This window comes from Eschrichtius robustus, chromosome 1, assembly GCF_028021215.1.
Source record: "Eschrichtius robustus isolate mEscRob2 chromosome 1, mEscRob2.pri, whole genome shotgun sequence".
NCBI lineage: Eukaryota > Metazoa > Chordata > Mammalia > Artiodactyla > Eschrichtiidae > Eschrichtius > Eschrichtius robustus.
In genome coordinates, this window is record NC_090824.1 from 126,456,212 (window position 1) to 126,473,275 (window position 17,064).

At 38.4% G+C, this 17,064-nt stretch overlaps 1 protein-coding gene across 2 annotated transcripts in view; it reads right to left on the reverse strand.

Annotated features, from left to right (window-relative positions):
* CLPX (caseinolytic mitochondrial matrix peptidase chaperone subunit X) overlaps positions 1–14,828 on the reverse strand; it is a 36,517-nt gene extending 21,689 nt beyond the window's left edge. For both annotated transcript variants that reach the window (XM_068553651.1, XM_068553642.1), the window contains exons 1-3: positions 14,554–14,828; positions 6,957–7,117; positions 5,182–5,299 (exon numbers count right to left, since the gene is read on the reverse strand). In XM_068553651.1, coding sequence (XP_068409752.1) covers positions 5,182–5,299; positions 6,957–7,117; positions 14,554–14,632 — 358 coding nt within the window. In that variant the 5' untranslated portion in view covers positions 14,633–14,828. The remainder of the gene's footprint in view (positions 1–5,181; positions 5,300–6,956; positions 7,118–14,553) is intronic.
* Positions 14,829–17,064: the final 2,236 nt, after the last annotated feature.

Sequence of the window (17,064 nt, forward strand, 5' to 3'; positions counted from 1 at the left end):
AATTCCGCATTTTAAAAATAAATTTAATTATTAATTCAGCCAATTTAATTCTTATGTGTCTGTTCTTAAACACAAGGCCAAACAAAAATACATTCTGGATAAATTCTAGCCACAAATTTTAAACTAGATTAGGGGTCATTTGTGTATTCCATTTATCAATCATCTAGTAAGTGCTTCCCTAAAGAAAAAGATCAAGCTATTCCAAGTACCTTTGATTAACACAAGCCCAAACACATTATCACCATCTCCCATCAGTGGGAAAGACAGTGGCTTTATTTTAGGATAAGGCACCAGTAAACAGGGGAAGGATTAAAGGGCAGAGAAGCCTCTAATCTAGTTCAGGCTGTGTGACAGAAAAATCTGGCCTCAGAACACAAGAACAAAATATTTCTCTGAAGAAATTAGGTGAAAGGGAAAGAGAAACACTGACAAATAACATTCCTCTCTGCTTACTGTTTGAAGGGTTGCTTAAATTCTACCTGAATACTTGCAATACAGTTCTACACTGAAACATGTTCAACATATACCCAAGTTCAAGGATTTAATTTTATTTATCAAAATGCTGTTTCAGAAAAACAAACAAATAAACAAGCATTGCAATGCATATTTTTTACTCCTAAAAACAAGGGGCAAAATCTGATTTTGTTAAATTATCAGGGGATAAATAAACCTCCTTCCTTTAAATGATTACTACAGGTATCCTATATTCCTTTATAAACAGAATACTGATTCCAGTAAACATGCTTGTATAATATACCCACGACAGAAGAAAGACTACCTTAGTAAAACCTTTTTCAGGATATTTGTTTAAATGAGAGTTCTTCATGATTTTGAAAAAGTTTCAGGGTCAAACATAAAATCTCCAAACCACTGCAGGAAAGTTTATTCTTAACCTATGAGAAATGTAATTACAGTAAGCCTTCAAAAAGTATTATATACATAAAAATAAAAACTAAAGGCTCTACCCAAAAGCAAAACATGCACTATGACTCTGTTTAAATGAAGTACAAGAACAGGCAAAACCAATCTCTAGTGATGGAGGTCAAGGTAGTAGTTGCCTTGGGGGAAGAGAGGTTAGTGACTAGGAAAGAACAAGAGGGAGCCTTCTGGGGTGTGGGAATATTTGATATGTAAATCCATCAAACTGTTCATTTAGAATCCATGCACTTTCTTTCCTTTTCTGTAAAGAAATTATATCTCAATTTTCCCTTAAGTTAAAATAAAAAAGAAATATAGACCAAAAAACAAAAACAACAAAAAAAACAACTAAAAGCTCTACCTTAAATAAAAGTAGGGATGCTATTCATGTTTGACAATTTATTTTTTAAATGGGCAAGAAAAAATTAAATAATATATATCATTATAATCAAGAATCTTAGATATTATTTCAATTTCTGATGATTTTCTATACATTCATAATGGTATCTATAAAAATGGCATTTTATTTCTACAGTCAGTCAAGCAAGAGTAATACCACTATAAGAAAACATAAAAATCACTACAAATATACCTGTGAGATGAAATATGCACAGCAAGATCAATGAGCTAAGAACAGTTTCTACATTAAAAAAATGACAATGAAAGTTATATGAAATTCAAATTTCAGTGTCCACATACAAAATTTTATTGGAACATAGCCATCCTCACTCTTTTACATTGTCTATGGTTGCTTCTGCACTATAACAGCAAAGGAGAAAAGTCACAACAGAGACCATATGGCCCATAAAGTCTAAAATATTTAATATTTGGTCTTTATAGTAAAAGTTTGCTGACTCCTGCTATACAGCATTTAAAAGGAAAGGACTACCCATAGAATGAGAAAAAATATTTGCACATCACGTATCTAGATAAGGGTCTAGTATTCAAAATACATAAAGACCTCTTATAGCTCAACAATAAAAAGATAACCCAACTTAAAAATGGACAAAAAATTTAGTCTTTTCTCCAAAGAAGATATACAAATGGTCAATAAGCACATGAAAAGATGCTTAACATCTTTAGTCATTAGGGAAATGTAGATCACAACCATGATGAGATACCACTTCCCATCCCTATGATAGCTATAATAAAAAAAGACATAAATGTTGAAGAGGATGTAGAGAAATTAGAACCCTTACACATTGTTAGTGGGGTTGTAAAATGGTTGTAAAACTACCATCTCTGTAGCAGTTCCTTAAAAAGCTAAACAAAGTTAACATTTCACCCAGCAATTCCATTCCTAAGCATATACCCAAGAGAAGTAAAAACATAAGTACACACAAAAACTTGTAAACAAATGTTCACAGTAGCATTATTCATTCATAATGGCCAACAAGCAGAAACAACTCTCAAATGTCCATCAACTAATGAACGGATAAACAATGGAAATACTATTCAGCCATAAAAAGCAATGAAGTACTGATACATAATACAACACTGATCAACCGAGAAAACATGCTAAGTAAAAAAAGCCAGATATAAAATGTCACATAATGTATAACTCTATTTATATGAAATATCCAGAATAGACATATCCATAGAGACTGCAAGTAGGTTAATGGTTGCCAAGGCTGGGAGGGGAAGGGGTGGAAAGTGACTGCTAAGGGGTATGCGGTTTCTTTTGGGGGTGATATAAATATTCAGGAATTAGATACTGGTGATGACTGTACAACTTCATGAATATACTAAAAATTCCTGAAATGTATACTTTAAAAGGGTGAATTGTATGGTATGTGAATAATAACAGCTCAATGAAAAATTAAAATTTAAAAGAAAGGACTTGTATGTATTAACACACAAAGCTCTCAAAACACTGCTGAGTCGGGAAAAAGGCAATTTGCAAAAACATGAACAATATGAAACCATTTATGCTTTTTAAAAGTTATGTGTTCAATGAAGACATATTACAGAAATATACCTTTAACATTATCTACAATGCTCTATTTTTTTTTTTTACAAAGGGAGATATACATATGTATTCCTCGGGTAATTAAAAATAATTTAAAATGACAAAAAAAGTAGACAATTACTTAAACAGGCCATTCACAAAAGAATTACAAGTGACTAAAAAGCACATAAAAGAATAAAAACAGGGCTTCCCTGGTGGCGCAGTGGTTAAGAATCCACCTGCTAATGCAGGGGATACGGGTTCGAGCCCTGGTCCGGGAAGATCCCACATAAAAAAAAAAAAAAAAAGAATAAAAACAAAAACAAACAAAAAGCACATAAAAAGATGTTTATGAACTAATAACTAATAAATGCAGATTCAAACAAACTGAATAACCCACGATCAAACAAAATTCTTTAGAACCAGGATGATCCAATTTTCAGTGAGTAGACACAGAAGACCCTCAGCATTCAAAAGGGATGCATTCTGGAGACTTTCATTATGGGCCAGCAAACCCAAGGAAGAGGGCCTCACTGTTGGGGCCGCTTACTTCTATGCAGTACAGCTCCAGAGGAAAGGGGCAGTGTCATGCTCATCTGTGTATTTCCTGGGCCTAGCAGTGTCTGACTCAACAGATGCTTTATAAGAATGTACTCTTCTTTTACTCTTTTCTTCCACATTCTCTACTCCCACATCTCCCTCCCTAATTATAATTCCCAAAGGAAACAGCCTTGAGTTGATTAGATAACACTAAAGTATAGTGTTTTTTATCTAGATAATCTCTAGGGAAGGTGGGAATCTGTATGTTAACAATCACCTTCAGTGATTAATACAACCTGGAAAGTTATGAAAACACTGTATAAAAAGAAAAATTTAATCTCAAGAGGAACTAGTTTATCCCTAAAGAATTCCAGTTGGTACAAAGGACAGGAACTTCTGAATAGGAAAGGAATTTCTGAATAAGATATCTTCACTGCTCTATAACCTTGGATGAATTACTTAAACTTAATTTTAGCTACTTCATTTATAAAAATGAGGATATTCCCTGTTTTGACAAAAATAAGATTGTGAGAATAAAATTATACATACTGACATTTATTAAATGTTAGTTTCTTTCCTTTTCTATTCTAGGAAATTATTTTTAGAGTAGAATTATAGGCCTATAAAGGTTGAAATCTTTCTTTGGGGGAAAAAAATGGAAATTTTCTTGATTAAAACATATGTAATATGACACTGCCAGTATGAATTGAGCAATCCTCAGACTTTTTGGAATTTTATTATATGACACCAAATGTGTTAATAGTAAATGTTATTTAGAAGTTATATCATCCAATTCTACCACTTTCATTTTATGTTGCAATCCAAATTAATTTTCATTCATACTGATTCTTCTCTTTGATCTCTTACTAGGCAAAGCCACGAAGAGAACCTCATATAGAATGGTACCACTTTAAAGGTCTTTCCAAAACTGTAAAGATATGCTACATGTAATACTTTTTCATATAGTGGCCAATTAATATTAATGATAGATGTGAAAATGTAACTGAAGTCTCAATATTTGAGTTAGAATATAGAGAATCCTCTCTAGCTAATCATCAGAAACTGAAACTTCTGCCAAACCTGACCATCAATCTTTTCACAATTGGATAGTATAGCAGGTACCATGGTAGTGCAAAGTAATTCACTCTTGAGTCATTACCATCAACTCTAATCATGTAGGAAATGATTTATCTGATTCATTAAATAAAATATCAGCAGTAGCATCTCTGCATTTCAGAAATAGTTACTGACACTAACAGCAAAAACAGGACTATTGATGTCTTCCTTCTCTTAGTGTCTGAATCACTAATAATTATCAGACACTTCCTAGAACTGAGGACTTAGCACCTCTGGTAAGTACTCAGAGAGGGAAAATACCTTAATATTTGAATAACTGACAATCTCCTGCTATATGAGATGCTTAATAGGTATTTGAAGAACAAATACAGAATAAATAAGCCTTGCTTCTTCTACAGCTTAATGGTTACATACATGAAAACCCACAAAATCCAAATTTAAAATAAACACATGTAAGCAAAATAAAGCAGCAGAGTTTTCTTACATTACCTTATACCACAGTGCAAAGCATTACTAGTCCAGGAGATTTTTAGTATCTGGTGAACGTAAAAGACTAACGTAAGTCCAGAAAGAAAATAATTCTGGTTTATATAATGTATGTATTTATAATGTATATGTTTATACAACGTATATAATGCAATTAACGACTTACAGAAAAGGCAGGGAAAAAGAAGAACAATAGAAGAAGTAATACTTACACACAAAGGTCTCTACGTGTGTGCACAAGTCGCCACATTTAGGACAGCGAAGCTGGTTTCCACCTTTCCCAGAATTCCCAGAGCCTGACTTCTTACTGCTTCCCTCACTTGCTGATTTCTAATGTTTGTGGAAGAAAAAAAAAAGAAAGAGTCAATTATTACTTTCAGGCAACCACCATGTAACTTAAGTATAAACAATATTGTTTGTAATCTTATAATTTTTACAATTTTTAGAATGGAATTATTAGTATAATTTATATCTCTACTATCACTGGTATAAAAATATAAAATCAGTTCTAGTAAATACATATATTTACTGCATTCCTTCTTTACATGGTATGTGCCGGCATGTATAATAATTAGCTTTTCTGCAATGACAATCAATAAACACTAAGGGAAAAAAATCAATAAGCACTAGTAACTAAAAAAAAGTTACTACAGGTAAAAAACTACATTTCAATGAAACTGAATCAGGAGTTATTATCTTGGCAAGTAGTGACTCAACTTTCTTGAATCTAACTTTTATCATCTCTAAAATGGGGATAATTTCACCTACTTTAGAGGGTCATTGTTAGGATTAAGTGTGGATATGAAAGCACCTAGCATTTTGTCTCACATATATTAATAACTCAAGTGTTAGTCAAATTCACATAATAAAAAAAAATTGATAACTCACTGACCTAATACAATCACCAATCATCTACTTGCTAGCTACAGAGTAGCCTAACATTAAGTCATACAGATATCTAAGATTTTTAGGTAGAGGATGAAGTAAGGTTTATACTATCATGAGTTGTAAGACCTGTGTGGAAGCAGAAAATGATGGTTATTCCCTATCCAACCAACCATGAGACTGACTACATAGTTTTTTTTTTTATTGGAGTATAATTCCTTTAGAATGTTGTGTTAGTTTCTGCTGTACAATGAAATGAATCAGCTATATATATACATATACCCCCTCCCTCTTGGACCTCCCTCCCACCCTCCTCCATCTCACCTATCTAGGTGGTCACAGAACACTGAGCTGAGCTTCCTGTGCTTTATAGAATGTTCCCACTAGCTATCTATTTTACGCATGGTAGTGTATATATGTCAATCCTAATCTCCCAATTCGTCCCTCCCTCCTCTTCCCCGCCTGTGTCCACATGTCCGTTCTCTACGCCTTAATGAAGCTTCTTTACTGCTTTGGGGTGTTAGAAATTTTAACTACTGCTTACTAAGTGCAATGCTTATCAAACTATTTTATGGCTCAGACTGATACACAAAATAAAAATATGTAGGGACTTCCCTGGTGGCACAGTGGTTAGAATCCGCCTGCCAACGCAGGGGACACGGATTCGATCCCTGGTCCAGGAAGATCCCACATGCCGTGGAGCAACTAAGCCCGTGTGCCACAAGTACGGATGCGCTCTAGAGCCCAACTACTAAGCCCGCAAGCCACAACTACTGAAGCCCGTACAACTAGTGCCTGTGCTCCGCAACAAGAGAAGCCACGGCAGTGAGAAGCCCACGCACCGCAACCAAAAGTAGCCCCCACTTGCCGCAACTAGAGAAAGCCCGCACGCAGCAACAAAGACCCAATGCAGCCAAAAAATAAATAAATAAATAAATTTATTTTTTAAAAAAATATGTAAAATTCTTCAGATCATTTTATATATTTCACATTTCCTACAGAAAACATACAAACCAATGAAATACAGAGTAGTATTATTATATTTAATTGTTTAAATGAGGGAACTCAAATATGTGTATAGATGCCAAAAAAGATAAAATACCTTATTTCCATCTCCAGAGCCATCTTTACTCATCCCATCTTTTGAAGCAAAGTATGCTGGTGTTTCTGTAAAGGCTCTAAAAGGAGCTCTTCGTAGAAGCTGAGTTTCAAAGGTCCCAAGCCTTCCTAAAACTGGTATATGAATGCGACCACAAGAAATACCTGAAAATACAATGAAATTTAGTCTACACACCAAATATTAACACACCTTCAGTAAGTCCCCTGGGGACAAAAATCCCTCAAGCATAAAGGAGGTTGAAAAAGCTATAGTCTTCACAGCAGTAGTACAAACTGGTTACACCATCTTCAAAAACTGGCCTGACCTGTGCTTTGGAAGTAAGGAAAGACCAACCAGGTCATAACAATGAATGGCTCTTTCAAAGTGTGAAAAATAACTAGTTCAACATCTGCCTCACCTGTAGGGGAAAAAGGCCATTTATGTCCCATATTCTTATACATCTTATATTATTTCTACCAATGAGAATAAACAATTGACGTGAACTCATCTGTCTCTTTGGTTATATGGGGGTAATATCTGCAACAATGGCAACAAATTTCAAATGTTCTTTTAAAAGTTATGTGCTATTCATTAAATCACATGTTTTAATAAAATATTTCAATCCTATAGAAAAGAGAAATACATTTCAATAAAAAAATATTGTGTAACCACCATCCAGCTTTCAAACATTTTAACCTTTTGCCATATTTGAAGTTAAAATTCTTAGAAAAGACATAGGTTAATCACTGACTTATTTGGCAAACTTTTTCTGTAAAAGACGAGGATAGTTAAGTATTTTCAGCTTTGTGGGCCATATATGTATTCTCAATCTCATTAGTTCTCCCTGCAACGTGAAAGCAAGTGTAAACAATATGTAAACAAATGGGTGTGGCTGGATTTGTTCCATGGGGCCATTGTTTGCTGGCTCCTGCTTTTTTGCATATAAATACAAAACAGGCCTCCGAATAAATTATAGTCAATGGCAAAAGAGCCATACTCCCATAAGGCAGCATTTCCCAAGCTGGTCTTTAAAAGACTGTTCCCTACACAAGAAAACTGAATGGTCATACAATAGGTTAAACAAAATTCCATAGACTTCAGTACCCTAGAGCTATTCAGAATCTTGCATAAGCTATAATATACATTAATGAATCCCCAAGAAGGAAGCTTCCCAGCAGAGTGTTATTAGGAGGTAATAAACAACCAAGGGGTTAACACTTAGATAAATTTAAGAAACTGATTTTCCCTCCCTCATTTTATTCCCTGCAAAATTCACAACTCAGGACTTAAATTTTCATTCCCACACCTGTTAGGGCTTTTAAAAGATCATGCACACTTGTATATATTGTATCCAAATGCAAAAACTGGTTTAAAATTATGTACGTCAAACAATTCAAAACCAATTGCTTAATTATATAACTTTTTTTAACGACTCCCATTTTCCAACACAATTTTGTACACTGTTAGAACTAGTTTCTTTACTGTTAGAACTAGTTTCTTTACTTATCACCATAGGCCATCTCCAGTTCCACGAAGTACAAAAATGAACCCACCGAACTACTCAGGAAAGATACAAGTAAGAGGAAACAAATTTTCTCATTTCTATATAAATTCACAAAGAACACCAAAAAAGGATTATGACATCCCAGTCCCTAACCCAAAGAGTGTAAAATTTTGCTTAATACTATTAAGCTTGACTATTAATGAGGAAAAAAAACCAAAAAACTACATTTGATGTTTTCCTTCTAAGAAACATCTTCAAAAGACATTTCAAATTTTCTCAAGTGTAACATTTCCATTTTTTGCAGTAAATTATGTTAGCTATTACTCTCTCATTAGAATGAGATCTAAGGTAGTTTATGAAATTTAAGCTAAACATTCATGTTTTTCCAAGGACATAATATGATTTAAAGACTATGTCAATCTAGAAAGCAAGTCTAGAAAAAGTCACGGAGGAGAGGGATAGATGAAATCAAGAATGCAGAAAGTTGAATGCACCTTGAGGCTGGGTGACAGGTATTTTGGGGTTCAGTGTTCTATTTTGTGTGTGCTTGAAAACGTCCATTATAAGTTAATATGAAAGGTAGCATAATACAATAATTTATTATAATCTATGTAACAAGGGTAACTTTTTAATTGAACCTTTATGATGTATTCACAAAGAAAACTACAATTGTAACAAGCTTTATGTGAGACTATTTGTACTTGGATGTTTAGAACAAAACTTAGCCCTGAAGTATCAGATAGAGTGTATTATTTCCCACTTACAGTACATCTTTTAAAATAGTATTTAACAATTTACAATATCTAATATTATTAGAAAATAAGCTGAAAGAAAATTATCTTTAGGAATTTGAGAGATAAAAATTATGAACATGATCCTTTTAAAATCTACTTGAATAGAAAGAAAAAGTGTCCTTCACCTTAAATAATTTATCAAGTAACATACGAAACCAATGCAACCATACAGTCACCACAGAAAATACTATCTGAGAAACATGTTCATATCATTTAAAAATCTAAATTTAAGAATTTCTTTGCTGGCCCTGATGGTATGCTACTGAAGAGCTGTTGTAATAGTCTATTGATATACTCTAAGGGCTACACCAACAAGATGCTATAAATACTAAACCTCTGGGTCTCAAACTTGGGCATGCATTAGAATCACCTGGAGAACTTGTTAAAACACAGGCTGCAGGGGATCTTCCCTGGTTCTGATTCAGAAGGTATGAGGTGGGACCCAAGAATGCATTTCTAACAAGTTCCCAGGTGATGCTGATGCTGCTGGTTTGAGGACCCCACTTTTTAAAACCACTGTAGAAAACAATTTAAATGACCAGTCATTCACCTATCATATAAAATCCTCACAGAAATTATTGCAGCAACCCAATCAGGAGTTTTTAACCCTTTTTTGTGCCCTTTGGCAGTCTGGTGAGGCCTATTCAGAATGTTTTTTTTTAATAAATTTATTTATTTATTAATTTATTTAATTTTTGGCTGCATTGGGTCTTCGCTGCTGCACGCGGGTTTTCTCTAGTTGCTGAGAGCAGGGGCTACTCTTTGTTGCAGTGTGCGGGCTTCTCATTGAGGTGGCTTCTCTTGTTGCGGAGCACGGGCTCTAGGCGCACGGGTTTCAATAGTTGTGGTACACGGGTTTCAGTAGTTGTGGCACACGGGCCTCAGTAGTTGTGGCTCGTGGGCGCTAGAGCACAGGCTCAGTAGTTGTGGCACATGGGCTTAGTTGCCCCGCGGCATGTGGGATCTTCCCGGACCAGGGCACGAACCTGTGTCCCTTGCACTGGCAGGCAGATTCCTAACCACTGCGCCACCAGGGAAGCCCCAGAATGTTTTTAAATGTACAGAATAAAATACATAACAAAGGAAAGCAATTATCCTGAAGTAGTTATCAAAATATTAAAAAAAAATTTTTTTTTACATCTTTATTGGAGTATAATTGCTTTACAATGGTGTGTTAGTTTCTGCTTTATAACAAAGTGAATCAGCTATACATATACATATATCCCCATATCCCCTCCCTCTTGCGTCTCCCTCCCACCCTCCCTATCCCACCCCTCTAGGTGGTCACAAAGCACCAAGCTGATCTCCCTGTGCTGTGAGGCAGCTTCCCACTAGCTATCTATTTTACATTTGGTAGTGTACATATGTCCATGCCACTCTCTCACTTTATCCCAGCTTACCCTTCCCCCTCCCCGTATCCTCAAGTCCATTCTGTAGTAGGTCTGTGTCTTTATTCCCGTCTTGCCCCTAGGTTCTTCATGACCATTTTTTTTTTTTTAGATTCCATATATATGTGTTAGCATACGGTATTTGTTTTTCTCTTTAAAAATATTCTTCTTAACTAACAAAATTAAATAAGATTTAACAGCTTTTAATGTAACTACCATGATTTCAAAGTAGTAAAGTATAAACAATATTTTGAGATACCAGTAGTGTAATGTGATATGAAAATATCTGTGATTTTGATTGGTGACAAATCCACAGGTATTGCTAATACTACTGTGGTGTGTTGCCTACATTCATAATTGAAGGAAATGCTATCCTTCACTCAGATTAGTGAAAATGAAGTTCAAAGAACCTCTGAATTCTATCCCTGGGCCCTTTGGAAGCCTGTGAACCCCGGTGAAAAACCCCTAAAAGCCAAAAAGGGAAGTATTTATGTGAAGTATGTTTCGAAAGAGTACTTGGCAGCAGTGACAGAAGACAGTCAAAAGTTAAACCTGTTACAAAACTTCTGTCATAAGGATAAAGCTTTGAGTTTCAGAGCAGTTGTTTTTTAAAAAATATATACTAGAATAAGGTACAACGATTTTAGGGCTATTAAGAACTTGGAGGGTAATTTATTCAATTTCTAAATACTTGACTTCCTATATTCAATCTTGAACTAAGCATTCTCCAAAAACATACAAATGATTCAGCTTAAAAGATGAAACGATCTTTAATTTGCATTTTAGAAATAGAGCAAAAGAACTAATGAAAATTTAAAACTATCTATTTGTAGTGACAATATTTCAAGTGTGTAACAACTGATGAAATGGCAAATCAAGTTAAATGCTCTCTTAAACACGTGTCCTCTAACCTCCAACACAAATTGGAAACAAAATTCAACAAAAACTCGCAAACAATGCTGGCAACTTAGTAGATGCTTACTGCTTTTAATAATCTCAAATTTTTATTTTATGCCCAAGTTATTACTTCAGGAATACTGAATACTTCTTAATAAAGAAAAATAACATCACTCCTATTATAGCTTTCCTCAAGTTTAAAAACGTTTGATAGGTTTTCACTAAGACTACTAGTCTGCTGGTCTGAAGATGAACATGCCCAAGAAAAGAGAAATGTTGATAAGGAAACAGTGTGCTATTCTAGAAATAAAGATGCTCTATCATTTACTCACTTTGTCTTATTTAATTCGTATTGGATTTAACTACGAGAGAGGGGGGGAGGGAGAGAGAGAGAGAGAGAAAAAGAGAGAGAGAGGGAATTAAAATCTAGCTAAAAACTGTTAAGCTAGGCACATTATGTAACTATCATGAAAATTATGGAAGCCCACCAACATGTTTGAGCATCTTCAAATCTTCATTTATACCTTCATGAGGTGGCACCCTTTCAATGGACAAGAACAGAAAGCATCCAGAAATCAAGGGAGTTACACAGGATCACACAATTCTCACAGCCAAATTCAAACCAAGTATTTGTCACTCAGAATTTTTTAAATGGAATCAAACATTTCTGAATGCATATATTTAGAATGCAAACTGACTGTTATATATGCAAAGTACATTTTAAAAAATATACATCAATATTGAAACCACCAGCAATTCAAGTAGAAAAAATATTTTAAAATTTTACTTTACTATAGGTTTCATATTCAAAGAGAATAGTGAAGAAAAACATATTAAATTGGATACACATAGCCCAACAGGAAAAGAAAACAGATCCAGTGTCTAGTATGACAATTTATCAAATTAATTTTTCAAACTACCATTTAAAATTTTTAAAGTCTAAAAAAAAATTTTTTTTAACGTCTAACATGACAGATAAACCAATAGAAATAGAGAATAGCACTGTACTTCAGAAGAGCTCTGAAATCTCCCCTTTTATTCTTAATTCATTGTACAAATTTCCTGTTAGAAGACTATATTGATGAAATTATTTTTATTCGTTTAAATTATGTTGCTGAAATTCTTAACTCTGTACATAAGAATAATAAACTAGCTAAAGTTCAATTCTGATTTTTCTATCTTTCACCTCTCTTCCTCTTTCCAAGAATTCTAAATAAAAATAACCCTCTTCAAGGTTTTTCAGGCCTTAAAAAAAATACATCTTTATATTCTTGTAGACTTATGTATACTTTTAGAGTTTCTACCGTGGAAAACAAACATTTTATGTAATTTAGCTTTGGGAAAGTCTTAAATCCACGTGAAAACCATTTGCTGTTTCATTGTCATATAAAAATATTAAACTCCATAATGATATTGGGTAATGTCTCATATTTTAGGTTTAATTTACTCCTTTACAGTGAAAATTATGGTTTGGTATTTCTGAAAACCTCTCGTAAACTTGTATTAACTGAGAAACAAATAGATAATTCCTAAATAAGTCATTAGTTTTTGCTGATTTACCTAATGATAGATTTAATTTTGAAAGCAACTGTTGTTTTGAAAAGAAAAATAAACAAATAGCTGCACAGTCCCTATAACTCACAGTTTTCAGGGACAATTGATAGAGACAAAGAATGTTGTCAAAGAAGCCTTCCCTGCCCAAGGAGAACACACACATACCTTATACAGGGCCAGAAACAATATTATTCTTTGTCTATTCCTCTAAACTCGAAGATGAGGACTTATTCACCCCTCCATCTCCAGCACCAAAGCAGGGCCTGACACATAGTAAGCCCTCAACAAATTTGTCAAATAAATGAATTTAAATATCTGTCACTTTCGACTGTTTGCAACTCATATTCCTGGAATAGGGATGTCTACTTGTTCAGGATTAACAGTGTCCTGGGACTAAATTCACTCCTTTACATTTATGTACCATTTTGCAAAATGCTTCTGCCCACACAACCTCATTGAATCCCTCTGTTAAACAAACTGTTGGAAAATAAACATTTAGTAAACTGTAAGGATTTTACAGTGAAGCTAAAAATTCCGAAAAGGGGGCTTTTTTTTTTTTCTAATCCAAAGATCATAAACTGATAATCCAAAACAAAGCGAATTTGTCTAGAAGTTAGTGATTATAACAGGATATAGCCTCTTTGTCTGCTATTCATAGATTTAGGGAAGAGAAAAATGGTTTCTTTTCCGGAATCTCTTGGCTGGGGTTGCCACTCTTGCACAGCTCCTGATAAACAGAAAGGAAAGGTAAACAAGCGCCACCCTTAAAAAACTACTTGGGACTGTCAAGTTAGGAAATCCGGCAAACGACTGACTCCTGAGACACCTAAGCCCTTCAGAAACAATTTCTGCGGGAATTTCCATCTCCCCGGGCGCTTTGCTGCGGCCACCGAAAAGTAGTGCGAGTCCGCTTAACGTCCCGGTGTGAGCGGCAGCACAACGACTGTGACACCGCGGCCCCCGCGCGGCCTGCGCCCGGGACGGCCCGCTCGGCGCCCCGCGGCCCCGGGGGGACCCCAAAAGTGGCGGCTCCTTATCCGGGCCGTTCACGCAGCCCGCGACAGACCCAAGGAGAACCCGGCCGGGTTCCGGCAGAGGAGCCGCAGCCAGAGCAGGCGGCAGTCACCTGCGGAGTGGGGTCTGGGGACACTTTTTAACGAACGGAGCACTGCGTGCCTCTTTCAGGGTTTCTGCGAAGCGACCACATTCTGGGCCCAAAGTCAGAGGGCCTGAAAGCGGGAGGGTGGGGGAGCCCGAGGGCTGCACTTCAAATGTGAAAACCAGCTGATCCAGAGGTTGGCAGAGACCCATGCCACGGAGAAAGAGGGGGTTACCAGGCGAAGCACCGAGCACCTCCTCATACCCTCGGGGTGGGGGAGGCCTCTCGCCCTCCCCGGGGTCCCCACCGCCGCCGGCTGGGACACTGCTGGGTCAAGAGCTCAGGTGAGGGACTACTTCGTTACCTCTTGGCGCGGAGGCGAGCGAGGAGCTGATGAGCCGCGCGGCTGTGGCGCCGCAAGTACAAGCGCCGCAGCCCGACATCTCCGCGGGGCCTAGGCTGGGGCTTCGCCCCTGCCGCCCTCCGGGTCTCAGCGGCCGACTGCTACTTGCGGGGTTCGCTGGCTTGGCTCCGGACTCTCCTGTCGGTTCTAGGCCCAGGGCACAGATCACCCGCCTGGCAGCAGTGCCTTCGCACTCTTAGTGCCCCACAGCCGTCTACTGAATAGACACCTAACACCCCCTCCCCTCCCCCTTCTCCTCCCCCCGCACCCTGCCAGCCTACCGAGCCCAGGGGGACTTGCGCGCGCCTGCGTTCTAGGCCTAGGGAGGGGGCGGGGGCACGCGCCGCGCGTGCGTGCGTGTGACACCGACGTAGGCGAGGGGAAGGGGGCGGTGACCTGGGCGCCAATGAGCACGCTACGGCAGAAGGCCGACCTCCCCCCATGCGGAACTACAAGTCCCGACCCACAATCCTTCCGGAAGTCGCTTTATCCTAGCGTTGAGAAGTTTGCGTTCGTAGCGGAGAGGTGCATGCCGGGAGTTGTAGTCCCAGCTCGTAAGAGTAAACTGGTCATTTTCTACTGGTGGCTGGGAAGGTCAAAGTGAGACCGGTGGCTTAGCCGGCCGCAGGAGGAGTCTAGAAAGCCGCCGATTCTGTAAGAGTCGATAAGTTCCTCCCTTCGGGGGTTTCCCATCCTGTGTTCCTTATCTTTCCCTTATCTTTGGTTTCCTGACTTGAAACATGTAAGTGGTGGTATTTTTTACCAAGTTCCTCAAGCAACAACTGTTGGATGACAGCTCTCTTTCGTTGTTTTTTCAAGCCTAGTGGTGATGACTCTTCAGGCCGTTGCTAGTCCCTGGGTGCTTTACAATCCTTTGTCCGTTCCCTTAAACCTGAGCACACCCTGGTAAATAGTTACTTCATGAATCTCTCTCCTGTTACTCTTAGACCTCTGTTTGGCTGGTTCCTCTCTAGATATCTAAAGCAGATCAGGGCTTCCCTGGTGGCGCAGTGGTTAAGAATCCACCTGCCAATGCAGGGGACACGGGTTCAAGCCCTGGGCCGGGAAGATCCCACATGCTGCAGAGCAACTAACCCCGTGCACCACAACTACTGAGCCTGCACTCTAGAGCCTGCAAGCCACAACTACTGAAGCCTAGAGACCCATGCTCCGCAACGAGAGAAGCCACCGCAATGAGAAGCCCGCGCACGGCAACTAAGAGTAGACCCCGCTTGCCACAACTAGAGAAAGCCCACAACGAAGACCCAACGCAGCCCAAAATAAAGCTGACAAAGTGCAGGATGGTGACAGATGAATCATACTCTTTTCCCGTCTGGGTTGGCACCAGAGTATTTACTTTGTATATAAGATTCTAATAAACTCCAAAGCCCAGAGAAATTGCCAAGTGAGCTTGGATACCTTCAGTTCTGAGCTGGCGGAGGAGGGGGTGGGGACGGAGGGGGTGGGGGGACGACGACACCCAAGCCAGAGTCAGTTATTTAGCCCTCTTCAGTCTTGGATCAGAGAAATGTGGCTTCTAGTTCCCCTGGTCTGGCCGTGAGAAGGGGCATTGGCCTTGGCCCAGACCACATAGGTTTTTTTGTCTCTCCGGGTGCTGACTCCTGGTACTCCTTCAGCTTAAAGTGACAGAGACCAGAAGGGAGCCCAGGTCTTAACTCAGCTGCCTTCATGAATAGAATTTTGAGAGAATAGAGACTCTAAAATTCCTTCAATCCAGTGTTTTCAAACTGTGTTCCTAGAATCCCTCAGAAGCCAAAGCTCTTTGGTGGGGGTTAGGGGACTAAGAGAGTGAACCTCCCCAAATCCTCCTCCAAGCCACCTCCAAAGTCAATCAGAGCAGCTCTGGTTTTATCTGTTTCATTTATTGCGGTTTTGTTTGCAAAAATAGTCGTGGGGGACTTCCCTGCTGGCTCAGTGGTTAAGAATCCGCCTGCCAATGCAGGGGACACGGGTTCGAGCCCTGGTCCGGGAAGATCCCACATGCCGCGGAGCAACTAAGCCCGTGCGCCACAACTACTGAGCCCGAGTGCCACAACTACTGAAGCCTGCGCACCTAGAGCCCAGGCTCCGCAACAAGGGAACCCACCGCAATGAGCAGCCTGCGCACTGCAGCAAAGAGTAGCCCCCACGCGCAGCAACTAGAGAAAGCCCGTGTGCAGCAACGAAGACCCAACACAGCCAAAAATAATTAATTAATTAATTAATTAATTTAAAAAAAAAAGTCGTGGGACTTCCCTGGCAGTCCAGTGGGTAAGACTCCACTCTCCCAATGCAGGGGGCCCGGGTTCAATCCCTGGTCCAGGAACTAGATCCCGCATGCATGCCACAGCTAAGAGTCCACATGCCGCAGCTACGAAGTCCAAGCCCACATGCCACAACTAAAAGATCCTGCATGCCGCAACGAAGATCCAGCGTGCTGCAACTAAGACCCAGCGCAGACTAAATAAATTA